The 21,595-nt window shown below is 46.8% G+C and overlaps 1 protein-coding gene across 1 annotated transcript; it reads left to right on the top strand.

Moving 5' to 3' along the window:
• Positions 1–6,681: 6,681 nt before the first annotated feature.
• chn1 (chimerin 1) lies at positions 6,682–17,490 on the top strand. Its single transcript, XM_056289953.1, has 7 exons — positions 6,682–6,933; positions 9,542–9,626; positions 14,377–14,550; positions 15,387–15,464; positions 16,285–16,422; positions 16,662–16,767; positions 17,319–17,490. The coding sequence occupies exons 1-7, from the start codon at positions 6,682–6,684 to the stop codon at positions 17,488–17,490; spliced, it is 1,005 nt and encodes a 334-aa protein (XP_056145928.1).
• The last annotated feature ends 4,105 nt before the right edge of the window (positions 17,491–21,595 follow it).

Here is a 21,595-nt window from a genome sequence, read left to right as displayed (position 1 = left end):
AAACGTTTCCAATCCAAAATTCCTTGTTGGGTCCAATTTTTTCCTTATTCAGTATGTAACCAAGTATCTGTTTGTGCCTCTTTAAATGGAAATAAATCAAGATGAGACCAGATTTAAGTTGTACTGTAACAGGAAATGTATTCCAAGGTCTGCTAGTAGTATGCTGCCTAAGTCCAAATAATTAACTAATGGACTGGAACATACCCTCCCTCAAATAAATGTCAACCCTTTGTTTTATGTAAACGCACAAAAGAAATAAAATAAATTATCCTCTGCTGTTATGACTTATAAATTGAAGAGAATGAACGACAATATAGAGATAGTTTAGCTATAAATAAAATTTGAAGAAGTAAAATTCTTGTTCAATATCTTTTTTTTTTCTTCTTCAGTTGGACCCAACGAGGAGGAGACACGGCTTGGACGGTCCAAGCCGTGTCTCCTCCAGAAAGCTAGCATGGCAAACAGAAGAGTGAATTCTTGCTACACTTGCCGTTGTTAGCCAGTCATTTCACTGAAACCGAGTAGCACAAACTTACGATTTTGTCGTTTGTCCTTTGGTGTTATTTGAACATCGTTTGGACGACGTGTCCCCGGTCTCTTCACTTCCAAATTTTCTGCCAAAGACATCGAAGAAAATGGATGATAGTAAATTACCCAGCTATTCATGCTAACGCCCGCTCTCGCTAAAGTAGCGCCTCACTACATTGCTCTGTGAGGGCTGAATGAATTTAGCCCAAATGGTCGGCAAATCAAGGGGGCGTGCCACGACACCTGTCACTCACTTACTATGAAGCTGATGCTACTGTGTTTGGGCTGTAAAAACAAGACCATTTAGATACATCCTGTGTTTTCTTGTGACTGTTTGGTGCAGTTGATGCTCTACGTTCCACAAAAATTTAAAACAATCAGTTCTACGGTTTTTAACAATAATTTTCTCATCTTTATTGTAAAAGATGGGGGGGGGGGGGGCTTAGCCCTGTTAGCCCATTTATACCAGGTAAGGACCAAACAGAACTTTAGAGACGTCATCAGCGCCAAAGACCGTTTGGCAGTATGTCCATACACCATTTGTTTTATCAAATGGCTGCATTTATTTTAACCCCTCCGTGACGTCCTGTAAACTCGGGTTGGGTTTTGATTGGCCGTCAGTGTTTGTATCGATCATCAAATCGCTCTGAAAGTGAGCCCACCGATATCGATCACCACTGTCTTGTCGTTATAGTTGTGGTGTGGACTCTGCCTTAGTCAGACGTTTGTTGTCTGTAAAAACATGACTATACTTTTATGACTATACCGAGAAGCGGAAATCCCTTTAGTGGTCCGTTATGACCACTTTCATCCATAAACCACTTAGTGGTTCTATGAAGCCAATCCTTTGTCATGCTGGTAAATAAACAGTTCTTCAAAACAGAATTTGCCTCTAGATCTCTTCAAACAACTCTTCAAAACTACACCAGTACGGTAGTGTAGCGGTCTATTCCATTGCCTACCAACACGCGGATCGCTGGTTCGAATCCCCTTGTTACCTCCGGCTTGATGGGGCATCGCTAAAGGCACAGTTGGCCGTGTCTGTGGGTGGGAAGCTGGCTGTGGGTATGTGTCCTGGTCGCTGCACTACCGCCTCCTCGGTTGGGGCGCCTGTTCGGGGGGAGGGGGAACTGGGGGGAATAGTGTGATCGTCCCACGCACTACGTCCCCCTGGCGAAACTCCTCACTGTCAGGTGAAAAGAAGCGGCTGGCGACTCCACATGTATGGGAGGAGGCATGTGGTAGTCTGCAGCCCTCCCTGGATCGGCAGAGGGGGTGGAGCAGCGACCAGAACAGCTCGGAAAAGTGGGGTAATTGACCAAGAACAATTGGGGAGAAAAGAGGTGAAAAAAGCCCCCCCCCCCCCCCCAAAAAAGTACACCAAGTTCTCTCGTGATATAATTATTTGGAACATAATCATCTCAAAGTTCTGATAGTTGATAATTTCCTCACAGCTGATCAAATGCAGAGGAAACAAATATTAATGGATCAGGAATGGCTTCAGTCAGGACCAGTGATGTTTCTCTAGGTTCATGATTTCTGTTGGGTGGTTGCTTTTTGTTGCTTTGCCAATTCATGACCAGATCAGCTATTTCCCCCTTGAACCAAGATCATGTTCTGTACCCCTGTATAGCTAGAAATGTGTGCAGGTATATGCCATGTCCCTTCAGGGATGAATTAAGTATTCTGACTCTGATGCCATACCTGTATTCTGTGTTATATTAGTAGTATATAAATATGTTAATAACTCTGTTTCTGGTACGACTTGCCGGATAAGCACATATGTTCGTATCCAGGGTGGACAAAATGCAGCAAGCTGTATATTTTTCTTTTTTGGTCTCTGTGTTGTCTTTGTGTTGCTCTGCTGCAAGAACGAGAAAAAAAAAGATAATAGAGTAAACCCACATAAAAGGTTAAGATGCAGACAAAGCTATTGCCACGCCAAATAATGTGTCTATGCATTGCAAAGAATGTGTCCTGTGTTTTGACCTTGCCGTTTGGGTAGCAATGCGCGATAGCGGCGCACCATACATCACTGTCACAGCACAGACAGTTGCAGCCACAGCCAGATAATCTATTTGTCCTGGTAAAATATGGTATAATTCGTTTCAGCTTTCTTGCAAGGCCGGCAGAAAAACCAGCAAATTTCGTGGCATTTTGGGTTCAGCAGAAAATGCTCAGCGGTGGCGCCCTAACCATACCTGCACTAGAGGTGCGTCGTATCTGTAATCCAACCGAATTCCTCCGAGTTCCCCCCCTTAATCCCAATCTAATGGGAAAAACAATATCATATTCACACACACGCACATTTTTTTTTCTAAATATATTACTGGACAGGCACTCGGTGTAAAACTAAAGCCATTACTGTCACAGTGTTACGAGGGCCTTGAAGACCGTGCATGATAATATTAGAATACACGATGGTTACTTCACACCGTAGAACACCATTTCGCTCTTGTCATCTTTTTTCAGTCATCCTTGGTATCTGAGAGCGCCCTGGGACCAATGTTCTCTCCTCCCCGTCTTCATCTTTATGTCCTCGTTTCCGCTCATTTGATACCGCTCCGGTTATGTATCCTCGGTTACGCAACTTTATATAATATTCTGATCCTTGGCTCTGCTCAAGGCTGAGCCATCGGATCAGCGTCCTCTCAGCCTCACGTCCACCTTTCACTCTTTCTTTTTTTTTCCGCTCACAAAATCTGTATTTTGGAAAATGCATGAAGGCTTTCACAGGATCTGCACAGTTTTCCCAAACACACCACATTGTGTAATTTGCAGCCACGTGATGACTCAAGATGAACGACTTAAGAACGACAGGTTATAGATGATGATTAGCTTAACTGGCGTTTGTGGTTTATAAAATAAAGACTTTTATGTCATCCTAAAGTGTTTTTTTAAGAGACCCTGGCCCCAACTTAAAGAGTTTTTTGCTCAGATCGCGAGGATGGCTGCTGCTATCCACGGGCCTTTGTGTCAGTGCCAGGTCAGCAAGGCATTAAAAGAACATTAGCTTATGCAATGACCACTCTGTTGCAGAGTTAATGTACTTTTACTGCAGCTGAGATGGCTCAGCCACTTCCTGTAGGCAACAGAAACATATTACCGGACTAAACTTTTAACTGTTTTGATATTGTGCAAAAATAGATATGCAAGTTCATAAAGTAATGCCTTGAGTTTTTTGAGGTCATGCCTGGAGGAGATTTCAGGCATTCTGGCGGAAAATGACCCCGCCTGGTATGATTAAATTTGGGCTCTTTGTAGGGTTGTGTATTGGTGAGAATCTGGCGATACGATCCGTATCACGATACAGGGCTACGACTCAACATGTTGCGATGCTGTAAGAAAGGTGATTTACGGGATTTCATAGGCCTGTGTTTTTTGTGCTTATGCTACTTCCTGTCTCAGTTTATGTTGCTGGGTCGGAGTGGAAGAGTCAAATGGCTGAAGATCGATTACAACACTTATCTAGCGGTGGTGGGGTTACACACAACACAACATGTTTGTCACGAACCTTTACATGTAAACAATTAAAAATCGATACAGTGGTTTTGAGGATCGATACAGTATCACAAAAGATAACATCGCCGTACTCGGGTGTATCGATATTTTCTTACGCCCCTAGCTCTCTGGCCTGAAAATAAAGGACTATGTTCAGACAGGGCGGACAGAAAGGAAGATATAATTGTTTATATTAACAAAAATGGGGTTGTTTTTCAGAACTCAACAAAAGCACGTCAGGTCACAAAAGGTTCCCAAGAGCTCAGGTGTGCAGACCGGTTCACAGATGGACATTTCTAGACGGAGGGGTAAAAGGTATTAAATCAACACATCCCGGCCCCGCATCCTTTTTCCCCGCAGTCCCGACTTGGGACATGTTGTGGAAATAAGCCAATCAATCAGTGTCAATTAGAGCGGGTGTTCAAAGTGAGCCACATCCTGGGAGTCAGATGCTCGCGCCACACTTAGCAGCAGGCAGTGCAATTACGCTGCAGAGCCTTCCAAAAGTGCTCGCGGTCTGAGAGGGCCGAACGGGTGCATATAAAAGAAACTTGGCTGGCCTTTTATCTGCCTACCTAAGGTACTCCTCCTGAGCAGAGACTTCCACCGAGCACGGGAGAGAGGGAGATTCCATTGGAAGCCTGCTGTTTCATGTCTTTCATGTGCAGCTCCGGTCCCTGTCAGTTACAGACGTCCCGGTTTGGGGGGTGCCGTTGCGTGCACCTACATTGATCTTCAAAGCCATCCGTTTGTTCCTTTCTGCCGCTCTCATTTACACCATCACCCTGTCGGCAGGGGGGGAGGGGGGGAGGGGGGAGACAGCGAACGTCAATAGCAAAACACTCCTTATTGATTTCTGAAGGGGGAGCGATCAGTCTGTACAGTCATTTTGCTCTCCACTGGTTCCACCTACTTTGTTTTCCACAGAGGTGCGAGGAGGAAGACTGAATCAGGCTCTGCGATGTGGGAGGATAATCACATTTGACTTGCAATGTGGATTGAGGCGGGCTGCAGATCCGTCCTCCCACAGTGCTCTCATGATGCTATATTTGATGCCTGATTTACATGCTCACAACACTTGCGTCAGTAAAAGCCTCAAGGAATCGAACGTTCAGACAAAGACCGATGGCAAAGAATGATGACAATTTCAGCGCCCCATCGTCCACATTATATCCATCAAAACATGAACCAGTGTGTACAATATGATATAATATATGCTTGACAATTTGCAAACTGTGCATTGTGCACCTATTTGATATTTAATGATGTGTTCTATACTTTCATACACACATATAGTACATACATACATACACATACGTATATATATTTAAACATACATATATGTATATATACGTACATACATACATACATACACACACACACACATATATATATATATTTGGGGTGACGTTTAATATCTACATTGTCAGTGGAATTGGGTCAGTGTTGTATTTGCGAACACTGGAATTTTAATCTGCTTATGCATCTGAATCCCTGAGATAAAAACAAAACACATTTCACCACACACTTTCTATTATAGTAATACCACAACTGTCACAACACAGCCTTTTTTTTTTTTATCCCCAAATGGTTAGACGCCTCACATAAAATATAAACAGCATGCCCTCGTTAAAAAGATCTTGGGAGATTTTTTTTTTTTTTTTTTTTTGCTTGCTTGTTTTTCGAATTAAAAACTGAGGTTTGGAGCATCATTAGGTTTTCACTTCCTCGGAAAAAGCCACTGGATTAGAAGTATATACATTTTAATGGCGGTGGACCTGATCCATTATTCATGGTGCTTTTGAGGCAGGTCTTTGTAGTTCCTGGCGTAACCAGTTTCTGTGGGAACATGATTTTGAAAATTGCCTCTCTCCCCAACGGCACACTGCTGTCGCACGCCCGGCGGACAGCAGCCCACTCCTGATGCATGACTCATTCATTGCTCATTATCAACCCACCTCTTATTTCATCCCACCAAGACTCTCCCGCCTGGATATCTGATCGAGGTGGCTGCTGTGTGGGGGCGGGGTGGTGGCAACCATAAAGTGTGTGTTGTGTGTGTGTGTGCATGTATGGCAGCGCTGTGATTGGCCAGTGTGGTTCATTTAATCCACTGGTGACTACTATAGGACCCGCCTCCCCCCCCCGTACTCCTCCCCCTCACTCCGAGAGCCCCAGCAGCATCCAGACACAGTGTGCTGTCTCTGTTCCAGAGAGAATATCAGCTCTGCACAGGGAGGAGAGGATTAGCGCAACTACTCATCTCATCTGCATACACATTCCCAGGGAACCACATGAGCACCCAGAGCTGCACCTCTTTTGTATCGAGCCGTCACAAGACTTGACGCGCTCATCACCGGACCGGCACCACGACCCACTGTCACTTGTGAAAGAGGACTTTACAGCGGACACCCTTTTCTCCGTTTGGACTGTTTTTTTTTAACTCGTTTCACAGTTAATACTTCCTTTTCTCTCTCTAGTTTGAGATCTTCCGTCTTAACGTAACAATGCAAGTATCATCTCTCGATGTAGATTTGCTCTGATCACTGGGGAGATTTTTTTATTTCACAGCAGGGAACCACCAACTTTCCGGACCGTTGCATAGAGTTTGGTCCTTTCCATCTCGATCTTGAGTTATTTTTGTAGAAAATAATGCCGTCCAGAGAGTCGTGCGAGGTTAAAAAGGACGAGAAGTCGCTGGTACACAAGGCCAAGCGAGAGGCCAACCAGGAGGATATCTTGGCAGCGGCCCTGGGGATGAGGATGGGGCCACAGAAGCCCCCCGCCACTATTTGGCAGCCACTCAAACTGTTCGCCTATTCTCAGCTCACCTCGCTGGTCCGCAGAGCCACGCTAAAGGAGAGCGACCGGACTCCCAAGTCCGAGAAAGTCCACAACTTCAAGGTGAGACTTGACCTGTCCCCAAAATGTATCATCCTGTCAGATGTTGTATACTGTCACAACGGCTATGGCATATCTCGTTTTCTCCACGCCGTAACCAGAGGAACGCTCCCGCTCTCATTTTCTGGATGTCGCTTTGATGGGATGGGGAGGAGGGCGGAGAGGGGAGGGGAGGGGGTGGAGGAGGTCTTAGCGGAGGGGGGAGAAGGGATAAAAAAAAAAACCAAAACTGTTTTGGTCTGTTCGCTGATCCTTTTTATCAAAAGGAAATCTGTCGGGTGGTCTGTGGACTGCTGCTGCTGGACTGAGCACCAGATGGGCAGATTAGGCCAGGGGACGCGGGGAGCAGCGCAAGGAGCGTCAGCGAACTCGTCCCAGGTCTCCCATTTTCGTTGTCGGCCGGCGCAACGGAGAGCAGGAAGAGGAGCGCTCTCTCGAAGGGCTTTCAAAGTGCTGACGCTCACCAGTCTCCTCCCGCTCCCGTTCTGCGGACCTGCTGAACACGCCGTTTCAATTTCATCCACCGTTTCGTTTCGCGGATTCGTTACGTGTTTACAGACGCTCTTGCATCGCGACCTCCTGTGACCACCGCGTGTGATGAAATGTGTACTATTTGGCATAACATTTGAAATATGTAGATATATGTAGTATGTTTAACGTTTCACTTGGGGAAAAAAAAAACCCTCATACAACCAGTATAGCTCTTAGATTTAAAAGAAAATAATTAAAAATCAAAATTGATTGCCACAATCAATAGACACCTTGATGAGGTCAGCGTTTCCTCGTGTCTCTATTCCCCGTCTTCCTAACAGTTCTTACTCTATCTCCTGCTGTTGTTTGCGAGGTATCAGATCTAATGGACCGCGATGCTGACGTCATCCTCAACCCTGGCGGACCCCATAGTGGCTGCTCTCGAATCCAATTCTTTGGTTTTGTTTCGAAAGGCAAAAGCTTTGGCAAACAAATGAAGCACCGTCTCCATGACGTGACTCTGAATAATCAACCTCCAAACTGAACTGCTCCGGGAACTTGTGCTCACTAATTGCATCCTGGGATTGCCTCCTGAATGTCTGTATTGGTAATCACCTACACATAGCCTCATTTATCTACCAAGACAACAGAGAGCTGAGGACATAAACAAAATCTTCAGCAAACAATCCTCAGAATCCAAAAGAAAAGAGTTACGGGTAAATGCTGCCACCAGCTATGGCAGCCGGCTGTACACAAACTCATAACATATTCTACTATTGGGCCAAGAGTGCATATATTTTTTTACTGCAACACTTAAGAGATGTGCATGCCCAAAACTACAACGTCCGCATGAATGTATCATATGGCCTCTAGATTCAGCCTGAAAGAGCTCACGTGCTGTAACCACCACGTAGGGCTGGCCAATAACTCAACATCATCACTCATCATCCTCCAGTGGCGTTGTGCTGGAGACCGGGATACTGTCCTATCATGATACACTATCACCTAAAATTTCTCACAAAACATGTCCTGAAATATTTGTGGGGCTGATTTCGGCTTGATATTTTACTTTACATGACCAAACCTCTCAATGTGGTGAACCTCAAATATGGTATTTTGCTTATGCAAGCAGGTATCATGATGTATATCGATATTATGGGAAATTCCCCATGATTATCAAGATAGTAACAGTTTCGGGTGTCTGGGTGGCGTGGCGGTCTATTCCGTTGCCTACCAACACGGGGATCGCCGGTTCGAATCCCCGTGTTACCCCCGGCCTGGTCGGGCGTTCCTACAGACGCAATTGGCTGTATCTGCGGGTGGGAAGCTGGATGTGGGTGTGTGTCCTGGTCGCTCGGGGGGGGGGGGGAATAGCGTGATCATCCCACGTGCTACGTCCCCCCGGTGAACCTCCTCACTGTCAGGTGAAAAGAAGCGGCTGGCGACTCCACATATATGGGAGGAGGCATGCCGTAGTCTACAGCCCCCCCCCCCCGGGATCGGCAGAGGGGGCGGAGCAGCAACCGCGACAGCTCGGAAAATAGGGTAATTGGCCAAGTACAATTGGGGAGAAAAAAAAAGGGGGGGGGGGCAATAACAGTTTCAGTATTGCCCAGCGCTGCTATCATGATTACCATGTAGACAAACACCATGGAGGGATGTACCTTTGTTCCCAGATGTCTATGTTTGGTTTGGGCCCTCCTGATTGGCCGGGCTGTTGTCATCTGGTGGTGTGCGGGGGGGGGGGGGGCTCCCTGTGTTACGTGAGCGAGGTAGCTTTCCACAGTTTCCATGGCATATTTCCATGACAACTTGATCCTTTCCAGCGGTTCAAGCATTTAATCCTACTGTACCATCACAGCAAAGCCCGGCGTGCTCTGGGTACCCACTGCCCCCAGTCTCATCATTATCGCCCCGAGTGGCTGTTTAAACAGCAACCCTCTTCAACGCAGAGATAATCCTCCCCTTTAAACTGCCTCATTTAAGACACCGGCATCCAGGGGTCTTCCGGAAGCCTGGAGAAGGCGGGGATGTACGCGGATTTAAAAGTGTCGTGGATTTTCCCCACCGTTCTCTCGATCTCGTCCTTTGCTTTTGGTCCCTAATGGTCACCGTTGTCTCTCTCCCCCCCCCATCTTAGGTCCACACCTTCCGGGGACCTCACTGGTGTGAACATTGTGCCAACTTCATGTGGGGACTGATGGCCCAAGGAGTCAAATGCACAGGTACTTTTGGTCATACGGTGAGACGGGCATGAAATAGCTGCATCATAACAAGGCTTTATGAATCACTGGGCTCTTCTGGAACCGTCTGCTTTTTTTTTATGCAACAACAGTGCTCATAATGCTCATTTCTACATAGGTTACTGTTTTTAAATCCAGGGTTTAAGTGGTCTCCTCACTGGATTAGACGGGGTTGTATAACAGAGTGAAATGAGGACGCTATTGAGCGATTTAATGTGACGTAATAGGAACTTAACCCTGATGTTCAGCCGTGATGTTTGACTGATTGCTTTTCATCGCAGCGGTGCGTAAGAGAACCAGCGGAGATCATATGAGATTAAGCTTCTTTTTTTCCCCCGTCAGCACTACTGCACTGTTATGACTGAAAATCTCAATTTAGCTCTCAATTTTATCCAATAAAGGTCCCGAGTTGTGTTAAGCATAAGGCTGGGCTCCTGGTAACGAGGACGCGTGTGTGCGTTTCCAATCTTGCCTCGCCGTCGATATCCCAGAGATGTGCAGAACGCACAACCGCTCGTGCGGTCTCCGGTTGGCGGTAAAGTGAACATCAGCGCCGGCGCAGCCTGGTGGGTTAGCTACCGAGCCGCGGTAGCTAACCCGCACCGTTCACGTGCTTCCCCAGCAGCTGCCATATTTCAACACATTTTTCACCCACCCGCTGTCATAAGCTACAGCCTTGTAGTTTAATGGCTCTGCAGGTCTTATTCCTGCAATATCAGCCACTCAAGGGAAATACCATTATGCAAATTCTTTTGGTCGTTCTTTTAGCATCACTCTGCTCAAAAGGATGTCGCTGAGAATTTGGCTCCCCGTGTTTCAGTCACTCTGATGAGGTTTTCCTTTCAGGGTGGATGTTGTTGGAAATGGGTTTCATCCCAAACAGGGCAATAACGCGGACTGATGTGTGTATTTGATGTTTTATTTATGCAACAAAGAGAGCCACACATATCTGCGGGAGCTCTCTGACATTAATTATTGATGCATTGTTTTAGAAAGCAGACAGCGATCGGATAGAGGCGGCCACATATGTTTGGAGACCGGCTCTGCAGACTCTCATGCTGCCATTCCTTCAGACTCAAAAGCGGCGACTGGAATCTAGGGCAACGGAGTCTCGAAAGATGCTCGAATTTGCATGGCGAAAAAAAAAAGAAGTGCTTCCGCCCCCTTTTTCTTTTTGTATGTGTGAACTGCTTTTGGCCCGGTGCCAGGGAGCCAGCCTCTTCCGCGGCTTGTTGTGCCACATTCCCCCCATCAGAGTACAGCCCCCAGCCTCATCCCATCATGCCCGTGAAGGAAAACAAAGCTGGCATGTCTCTTTAATGAGGAGCAGGGCTCAGAGCGTGGGGAAAGAGCTCCTTTTCCACACGCATTAATATTCAACAGCTTCAACCAAAGAGCTAGGTCACGCAGCTCAGTCGCTACACAACTCCATTTGCCTGGTGGAAACCAAACCATCCAAAAATTAAAAAAAAAAAGCATTAGGTGAGGTGAGGACTGGTACACAACATCAATCCATCAGTCAACCAATCAGTCAGACTTCACATATATAGCCCGTTTTGTACATTAAAATGCAACGCAGTGAAGGTTACACTGAGTGAAACAGAGTAAAGACAATATCAATCAGTCAACCAGGTTGCATGAAATTAAAATTGTTTTCTGCAGAAGCTTCAAAGTTGCCATTTGAGCAGCTGCTCTCAGATCAGATCAGATGATGCCACAGTTGAGGACTACACGCACACAACCCTGCCTCACTGTGAATCTGAGTTTGTCTTGGAATAGTCGGGAGAAGAGTGTCTTTCCATGCGAGGGCTCGACTGCAGACAGGTTTCTGCAGGAGGCAGGCGCAAATCCTCTCAACCATTTATGAATAAGTACAAGAATCGCAACATCCAGTAGTTCAATTACAGAATAAATATCAATATGTAAATCATAGGGCGTCCGGGCGGCGTGGCGGTCTGTTCCGCTGCCTACCAACACGGGGATCTCCGATTCGAATCCCCGTGTTACCTCCGGCTTGGTCGGGCGTCCCTACAGACACAATTGGCCGTGTCTGCGGGTGGGAAGCTGGATGTGGGTATGTGTCCTGGTCACTGCACTAGCGCCCCCTTTGGTTGGCCGGGGCGCCTGTTCGGGGAGGGGGGGCTGGGGGGAATAGCGTGATCCTCCCACGTGCTCTGTCCCCCTGGTGAAACTCATCACTGTCAGGTGAAAAGAACCGGCTGGTGACTCCACGTGTATGGGAGGAGGCATGTGGTAGTCTGCAGCCCTCGAAAGAGTGGGGTAATTGGCCAAGTACAATTCGGAGAAAAGGGGGGGGGGATTCGGAAACCGTCAGTGGTGTTGATAAAAGTGCTCAAATGAGGAGCGGAGGCCCTCAACGAGACAGATGTAAGAAAATAAATATATATGTGTGTGTGTATATATATATATATATATATGTATATATATATATATATATATATAGATGTGTGTCAATCATAACTAACAAAGGACATGCCAAGTATGCAGCTTGGTATGGCACCCTGCTAGGGCTGGGAATTGGCATGTACCTCTTAATTCGGTATCCCATAATTTTTGTGCCGGTTCAATGGATACGATTTTTCAAATACCGCGATATTACGCATATCATGATTCGATATCACAAGTGTTTAACTCTCTGTCACCTCTTATCTACAGCAAAATGTGAAAACTGCAATAATCCAAAAATATGTACGGCGAAATCCATTTATTCCAACCTCCCCGTGTGTTACAAAACTCAAAAGACACGAGCATGCTTCCCCTGAGCAAACATTTAAACAACTCAACTTCTGCAAAATGTAGAAATCGTTCCCATCACCTCGTGTCTCTCACAGCCTCGTTTGATGTGCTGCAGTGTTGCGATTCAGGGGAAATGCTGCGATATCAAAATCCTCATGCCTTAATGTTTGTGATTTTGCACTGAATCGATCGACCCCTGCTGTCTGCAGCGGGGCAGCGAGGGTCCCGAGCACGGCAGAGGTTGGACACGGCGATAATTTGCTGATTAGCCACGAGCAAACGGCCACTCTCGGACCACTTCTCATCAGCGTCAGATCCTTTTAGCCTGAACGGGGGCTGAAACCATCCTCGTCTGAACCCCCCTCGCCATGGAAACGGGAGACATGGCTGACAGTGCAGTAAAACAGCCACCTCCCTCTCCAGGCGCCTGGTGTCCCCGCGGGGCTCGTGCCACCGCCTCCCCACCCTCACCCACCTGGGACCCAGGGGTTATCAACGAGGACAACACTAGCGCCGCGGACTTGTGATGATGACAGGTCCTCCCCGTTTCACTGCCTGTCTCATATCCTTAAGAGAATCATCTCTTAAGGTAATTACATTTCTGCATCAATGCATACAAAGGGAGGGCCGCATACATTTCTCCGGGGAGCCCAGTTTAATCGAAATACGTGAAGTCGTATCCACAGAACAGCCTGTGCTTTTGGTAGCTATAGCTCATACGTCGTTAAAACACCGAATAGCCTTGAAATAGCAAAAGTATTATTTCTAAGTATTCACTGCATGATTGGGAAAAAAAGGAAAATATTGCATAAATGATAAGGTAAAATTTTACATTTTTGAATTTCGCGTTGACTCAAAACCAAAAAGCGATTTCTCCAAAAGAAGAAAACAAACGCCCTCTCTGAAGTTGTAGGAAGCTCAAGAGAACGGCGAGAGCTTGAAGAGCTGACCCATTTTAGTCTGGGAAACTAGGTCTAGTGTAGCCCTGGGCGCATGGATTGCTGCTTCCACAGCCTTTGTGTGCGAGAGAGCCCGGATTTGGAAGAGAATGGAGCATGCAGCGGGGAATGACTGTCCCTCCTCCAGGCCACATTGTTTTCAGCCGGCCTCTAATTCCCTCTAAGAGCTTCTGTTGGGAAGCAACGCAGGAGTCTTTCTCTGCATCTGCTCTCTGTGGGCTGCTGTGCTCCCCGCGAGGTGAAACCTGCCCGGGAACAGCTGCGCCTCAAGCCCCGTCGTCCATCGCCACCAAAGACACACAACAAAAACACAGCAGTGGGGGATACCCGCGGTAATGTGATGACCCATCATGGCCGAGACTCTATTAGAGAACCTATTGAGATGCACGCCGCGCCACACATTTTAAACAGTGAATGAAATGCTTCAATTTCCTCATGAAGACATTTAAAAGTCATTAAACGCCATTTGTCTATCTTTTTTATTACCAAGCAGCGAGTTGCACCTACAAACTAATTAAAAAAAGGCAACATCCTCGGTTAATATCATTTCCATTAACTTTTTTTTTTCTTAATTATTTTTTGATGGATAAATGGCCCGGTAGAGGCGATTGTCTGGATGTGTGCTATACTCCATTGGCCAAGGTGACTCCAATAACAAGCCCGGAGACTGACCGGAGTGATGTCATCAGCTGCTGGAGAGTTTTCCTCCGGTGGTCTGGTGACATTCGGAGAGCAAATATTGATGATCGGATTAGACCTTAGCAAGCAAAAAACCAAATTAAACCAGTCAAGTGATGGAGAATTAACAGGATGGAAGTCGGAGATTCGTTTAATCGCCCTCGCTTCGGAGCTTAATACTGTTGACCTATCCATGATGGCGAGATATTTTTGTTTAAGAAAATCACTTTACTTTGCCAGAACAATACATTAGCTTCCTGCCACGGCTTTCTGTTTCAATGGCAGACACTGAATATCTTTCTCTCTCTCTCTCTCTCACTCCCTCTCTCTCTCTCCAGACTGCGGGCTGAATGTCCACAAGCAGTGCTCCACCATGGTACCCAATGACTGTAAACCAGACCTGAAACATGTCCGTAAGGTCTACAGCTGTGACCTCACGACCTTGGTGAAGGCCCATAACACAGCACGCCCCATGGTGGTGGACATGTGCATCCGAGAGATCGAATCAAGAGGTTAGTGCACGTAGTAGAAGAGGGAACCGGGGCAACCGAGACTAAAGAGAAGGATGGCTGGATGGATGGATGGACGGATAGATAGATAGATAGATAGATAGATAGATAGATAGATAGATAGATAGATAGATAGATAGATAGATAGATAGATAGATAGACTGCAAGTTCCATAGATGGGTTGAAAGCTAATGTGGACTGATGGGTAAACGGATAGTTTTGTAGACAGACAGCTATTTTGACACAAATCGCAAGTCAAATTGTAATACAAAAGTAAAGTTTCCTTTTTCTTTACGTTTATGTAACACAATCACAATATAGCATGCCAAATGTAGACATTGGGTGAGATGGTGGAGGACAGAAGGTCCTCGCTGATGACCGAGGTGTTGGTCAGTCATGGTAAAATGATTGGGAAGACTGATCGAGAGCGCTGGTAATTTGTACACATGTAATGAGTAATAGATTACTCTGTTTCCTGTCGCCACAGCTGATTGAATCTCAGTTAAGGCGATCCGCTATGAAGAAAAGTCATCACTCCTTCGTTTTCTGCCCTCTACTATACGTCTGTAACAAATGCTAAGTTTGATTTATGTCTTTATTATTTTGTCCGGTGATGCAGAAAACTATTTGCAATCTGCCCCTGCTCTGCCTTATCTGATACTGCAGATATTTTACCCCTAATTTCCCCATGCATATATAACGGCTGATTAATTGCTTTTCCTGTGTCGTCCGAGAGCACACATAAACGGTGAATTTATTGACATTATTCCCTCCCCACGTTGAATGTGTGTCACGCGACAATAAATCACCGCATTTGTCATGTTTTTTTCTGCCACAAGGTCTTAAATCTGAGGGGCTCTACAGAATATCCGGATTTAGTGATTCAGTCGAAGACGTCAAGACGGCATTTGACAGAGGTATGGCATCTTTGGATGTTTCGTTTCTCTATGGACTCTGCCTCCGGGTTCCTCATGGATAGTATGGGTGTCATCCCCTAGATGTCTGTCAGCATCCGACATGATGGCTAAGCCTCCACGCAAGAATTGTGTTGCGTACAGAACCTCTCAGATTAAGCAGAAAGTGACACATTTGTGAAGGATTAGGGGCCATCTGGGAGAGCGGGCCTTATTGTGCAATCTCGGCCAATTCACGCGGGCTTTTTACAATGGTCAGTTCAGGGGGACAGGACAACCATCGTACAGCTCCAGTTATTCTGCATCAAACACTATTTATTGTAAGGTGCTGTTAGGGGGAAAAAAAGCATCATGATTTATGATTCTGCAGCGGAAGAGGCGGTGAGGATGAGCTCGTCTCTTGCCCACTGCAGTGTGGCTTTTGACTGTAGGAAAAACCCTGGAGCGATGGGCTAAAGTCTTAGCCAAAGCCGCATGTGGGAGATCACCCATGACAGAGTGTCATTCCAGCTCACAGCACTGTGATGTTCAGTCCGCTCGCACAAGTAGGCCACGGCCTGCTGTGGATAGCGTGCATATATATCGGTGCATATCCATCTGAAAGTCAGAATAAAGCAGGCCTGGCGAGCGATAGCAGCCACTCTTGAATGCAAAATGCGGAGCGAGTCTGGATTTCTGCACAATCCCCTTTATTCCTTAATTCAACCTGCGCCGTGACCATAATCTGCCAATGTGGAATTGTTTTCCTTTCTTTTTTTTCTTTTTTTCTGGGCAAAGTTCAAACTTTCTCTTCTCTTGCTCCTTTCATCACATCTCTTCACAGACGGCGAGAAGACAGACGTCTCAGTGAATGCTTATGAAGACATCAATATCATCACTGGCGCTCTCAAACTGTACTTAAGGGATTTGCCGGTTCCTGTCATATCATACGATGCTTACCCCAGGTTAATCGAGGCTGCAAGTGAGTTCAAAGCTGACTGATTTGTTTTGATTGCACATCTGATTCAGTCTGGACACATCTGATAACATCTGGATTTGGCCATATCTATTATGATAACAGTGATAACAATGATGTGATAACAGTGTCTGTCAGTGTCTGTGGTGGTTCTGTGATCCCTTTCCTCCTGAGAACAGAGAGAGTGTATCTCTAGTACAAGACAGCTGTCCTAACTACGTGTTCCTTTCTTCTTTTCTTCTCAGAGCTCTCAGACCAGGAAAAGAAACTTGAAGCCTTTCGTGAAGCCCTGGCACTGTTGCCCCCAACGCACATTGAAACTCTGAAGTACCTCATGGCGCACCTAAAAAAGTGAGTGATCCATTCCGATCCAATCTACATGAAAACTCACTAGCATGTGGGAGCATCTGGGTGGCGTGGTGGTCTATTCTGTTGCCTACCAACACAGGGATCGCTGGCTCGAATCCCCCTGTTACCTCCGGCTTGGTCGGGCGTCCCTACAGACACAATTAGCCGTGTCTACGGGTGGGGAGCCGGATGTGGGTTATCTGTCCTGGTCACTGCACTAGCGCCTCCTCTGATCGTTCGGGCGCCTGTTCGGGGGGGAGGAGGAACTGGGGGGAGTAGCATGATCCCCCCACACGCTAAGTCCCACAGGTGAAACTCCTCACTGTCAGGTGAAAAGAAGCGGCTGGCGACTCCACATGTATGGGAGGAGGCATGTGGTAGTCTGCAGCCCTCCCTGGGTCGGCAGAGGGGGTGGAGCAGAGACCGGGACGGCTCGGAAGAGGGGGGTAATTAGCCAAGTACAATTGGGGAGAAAAATTAGGGGGGGGGGGGACTCCCTGCATGCATGTTTTCTACATTTTCAAGTTATTTTTGTGTTTTTGTTCTTTTCGCAGGGTGACGCTGAATGAGAACGACAACCTGATGAACGCGGAGAACCTGGCCATTGTTTTTGGGCCCACCCTCATGCGTTCCCCAAACCTGGACGCCATGACGGCTCTCAACGACATCCGCTACCAAAGACAGGTGGTGGAGGTGCTCATCAAAAACGAAGACGTGCTCTTCTGAACGCTAAAGATCCCGAACACGGACAGACTGTTTCTCTTTTGTTCTTTTCGTGTAAAGACCTTAACGAATCTTTGTATTACTGAATTTAATACATCGGTTTTTTTTTCTATGCCCTGTGTACGGACCAGTGATGAACCTAACATTTTTTCCTCGCCTCTACTGGGTGCAAATGATGCACTAAACTCACTTGTACATAAGTCTCCCCACTTTTGTCGGGGATTTTCAGAAAGCGACGGACCAGCACGCTCGGTGCGGGGTCTTTGTTTTCTATTGCTTTGTAGTAGTAACCCAGCATGTTGTTAGGCTGTGATGCATTGTGGACTTTTTTTTTTTTTTTTTTTGTCTGTCCTGTAGTACTTATAGTCCGGGTCCCTGCTGTTGCAGCCTGTGGTGCAGCTTTTCACGTGAAGCACTGTGTAACTGGATATGAAGCTGCTCATTTTTTATTTTCTTTTGTTGTCTGTGTGTGTGTGCGCGTGTGTGTGCATGCATGTGTGCATGTGTTTTTGCATGTGTGTGTGTGTGTGTTGGGGGGGGGGCTTCTTTGATCCTGTACTTTTACGTCCTCAACTCTTTCTATGTTACAGTTCTTACTAAAACACTTTCACTCTCAGAACTCGAACAGACGGACTCGTTTCTGTGCTCTGTTACATTTGGTCGACGTTAAATGTTTTGTTGTGTTTCAGCAGCATTATTTGTGCAGCTTATAACTCGCTGTAATGTTTTTTGAACATAATTTGTGCATGAAGGCTTAATTTATTAAACTTCTCTCTCTCCGGGCTACACAGTCTAACATGAGTTATTTACGTGCCAGCTACATCAGATGTGTGCTGCATTAAGCACTCTGGGGTCACAACTGTGGGCAGGGACTCGTATGTCGGTGGCTTACAACCGTATCACCCCGATAACACCTGATCTGACGCTAAGTAGGGTCGAGCCTGGTTAGTACTTGGATGGGAGACCGCCTGGGAATACCAGGTGCTGTACACTTCCTGTGATGGCCTGGCGGCCTGTCCAGGGTGTCTCCCCACCTGCTGCCCAATGACTGCTGGGATAGGCTCCAGCATCCCCGTGACCGGAATCTATGTTGGCGGCAATGGTTGTTTGGTTAGTAATTGCAAACAAGAGTATTTGTTTGTAGGGGCGTCTGGGTGGCGTGGCGGTCTACTCCGTTTGCCTACCAACATGGGGATCGCCGGTTCGAAACCCCGTGTTACCTCCGGCTTAGTCAGGCGTCCCTACAGACACAATTGGCCGTGTCTGCGGGTGGGGAGCCGGATGTGGGTATGTGTCCTGGTCGCTGCACTAGCGCCTCCTCTGGTCGGTCAGGGCACCTGTTCGGGGGGAGGGGGAACTGGGGGGAATAGCGTGATCCTCCCACGCGCTACGTCCCCCTGGCGAAACTCCTCACTGTCAGGTGAAAAGAAGCGGCTGGCGACTCCACATGTGTCGGAGGAGGCATGTGGTAGTCTGCAGCCCTCCCCGGATCGGCAGAGGGGGTGGAGCAGTGAACGGGACGGCTCGGAAGAGTGGGGTAATTGGCCGGATACATCCAACCATCCATTATCCGAACCGCTTATCCTGCTCTCAGATTGCGGGGATGCTGGAGCCTGTCCCAACAGTCACTGGGCAGCAGGCGGGGAGACGCCTTGGACAGGCCGCCAGGCCATCACAGGACTGACACACACACAGACACACACACATATTCATACCTAAGGGCAATTTAGTACGGCCGATTCACTTGACCTACGTGTCTTTGGACTGTGGGAGGAAACCAGAGCACCCGGAGGAAACCCACGCAGACACGGGGACAACATGCAAACTCCACACAGAGGACGACCTGGAACGATCCGAAAAGTTGGACTACCCTGGGGCTCGAATCCAGAACCTTCTTGCTGTGAGGCAACTGCGCTAACCACTTCGCCACTGTGCTGCCTGGCCAGATACAGTTGGGGGGGTATTTGTTTGTGCTCATAAGACAACTCTGGCCAGTGGGGGCTTTCGTCTTTCAATCTGCATATTCAGAATGACAGTCATTGCCTAGATGCTGCATGCAGTCGTACTAAAAACCCTCCAACAACACATCAATCACACTGATTCGTGGTGAGATTAACACAAAACCTGACTACACCTTAGGCATCGTCGCGCAACACATGCAGGAGATTTTTAATTGCTGGATGTATATATGCAAGCAATCTCACTTGGGATTCATGCATTTTAGGATTAATTACCCACAAGCAATGTCTTTCCATGCAATTTCCAAGAAGCAGTCATGCCTTTGTGCGCTCATGGGTCGCTAATTATAAGATCAAAGTGATCCCCCGTTTCGCCTGAGAGCGTAAAGACTGCCTCTGTACGGATTTTGTGTCTGTGCTGAACTCAGAAGATGCCGGCTTACTTTTCTTTGGTTGCAACGGTCTCTGTTCGCATTTGTGTACTGGCAGGAAGCAGCTGCTCCGAATGAGGGGCACGCTCTCTCTCCTAATTTGACGTAAAATCCTATTAGATGATTGTTATCAGTGGTGACTGTGGACATGTGAGCTTTCAGGCTGAATTGCTATTCAAAGCCATTAAATTCAATCTGCTCTGACCTCATGTTCAGCCATTGCTTTTCTGTATTTTTTTTTTTTTTGCTCCATATCTTGTACCTGGGCTTGGCCTTCAACTGCAATTCTAAAGCGGCCATTGTTTCGCATTTAATCACTTGGCTTTTGTGGCGGCACCACTGTGAATTAATGTGAGCAGAATTCAAACCCGTCTTTGTTGATTGCGAAGGGAAATTGGAATTTCTTCCGACCATTAAGCATCCCCCCACCACCATAATCAACCATTTTTCAAATGTGTAATAATATATTCATCTGGGTTAAGCGTTGGCTGTGAAGAAAGCAGCGGACCATACCCAGAAAGCTATCTACGGCTCAGACAGCTGCTGTCACAACGCCACGACAGAGGTCCCCTCATCCACACGCCAAATAACGACGGCTGAGATGCATTGTGAGATACTTGCGCCTTATTCGCACCAATGAGTGGAAAAAATGTGGACGTGTCCGTGATCCGTGAGATAAACTTCCTTTGTTGATTTGATGGCACTGATTTCCCCTAGCAGAGCTGACCTAAATTCTTAAACGTGGAATTTACGCAAATATTCAGTTCACGGTGTGAAGTGGAAATGCCATTTAGCATTACCAATCGTACGCCACGGTTTGACAATATAGCTCTTTTATATTTCATTCAGGAAATGCACCAGCATTATGCAAAAAAAAAAAAAATATATAGTTCATATAGTACACATAACCCCAACATAGGACCTTTCAGTACTTTCAGTATTGAGGAATCAGTATCAACTAAATATCCAATGTCAGCAATATTTTTAAAAATGTCAAGCGTTCGGATCGATTTGTAAGCCGGCTGAAATAAACTTCAGAATTTACAGAGTCGGCCTAAAGAAAATGCACGATATTCTCCCTAGTACTGCAGCGGCACGGCCGGGTGTGAGATGTTGTTGTTCGAGATGAACATTATATAAAGAATATAACTGTAACACAAATAATAATCCATAATAATCCATGTCCCACGGAAACCCTAATCCTCATAATCTTCAAACAGAAGCAAAAAAACATCAAACATGTTGCCCAATGTTTATCCACCCTCTGCAGATGTTGCACGGGTGCAAACCATTTGGACTCAACGACCCGACCGTCTTTATCACACGCTGAGCAGAGCTGAGAGGACCGGTTACCCTCCTCCTCCTCTTCCTCTGAGGAGCGAAACCACAGTCGATGGAGTGAAATGTGTCGTAATTAATAACAGAGAACTGCGGCAAAGCGTCTTCCCCGGGACAAGGTCGAGTGAGCAGATTCATTGATGACCAATCCCACGTCACATGACACAATTTGGACACGGCACAGCGGTGGATGGTGTACTCATGTGGACTGAGTGACTGGAGAGTGGCTGGCCGAGGAGACCGGGAATGGGGGGTTGAGACAAATCTCTCTTAATTCAGGCATTGCCAAAATGGTCATTTGTCCTTAAGTGAGATGAATGAGGCCGGTGGATGAGTGACTGGCTGATTGAACAGATTGGGCCTGGGAGGAAATTGAGTTGC

Source organism: Lampris incognitus, chromosome 11, assembly GCF_029633865.1.
Source record: "Lampris incognitus isolate fLamInc1 chromosome 11, fLamInc1.hap2, whole genome shotgun sequence".
NCBI classification, from domain to species: domain Eukaryota; kingdom Metazoa; phylum Chordata; class Actinopteri; order Lampriformes; family Lampridae; genus Lampris; species Lampris incognitus.
The sequence above is the reverse complement of the archived record's forward strand: the minus strand, read 5'-3'. Positions and strand labels throughout refer to the sequence as shown.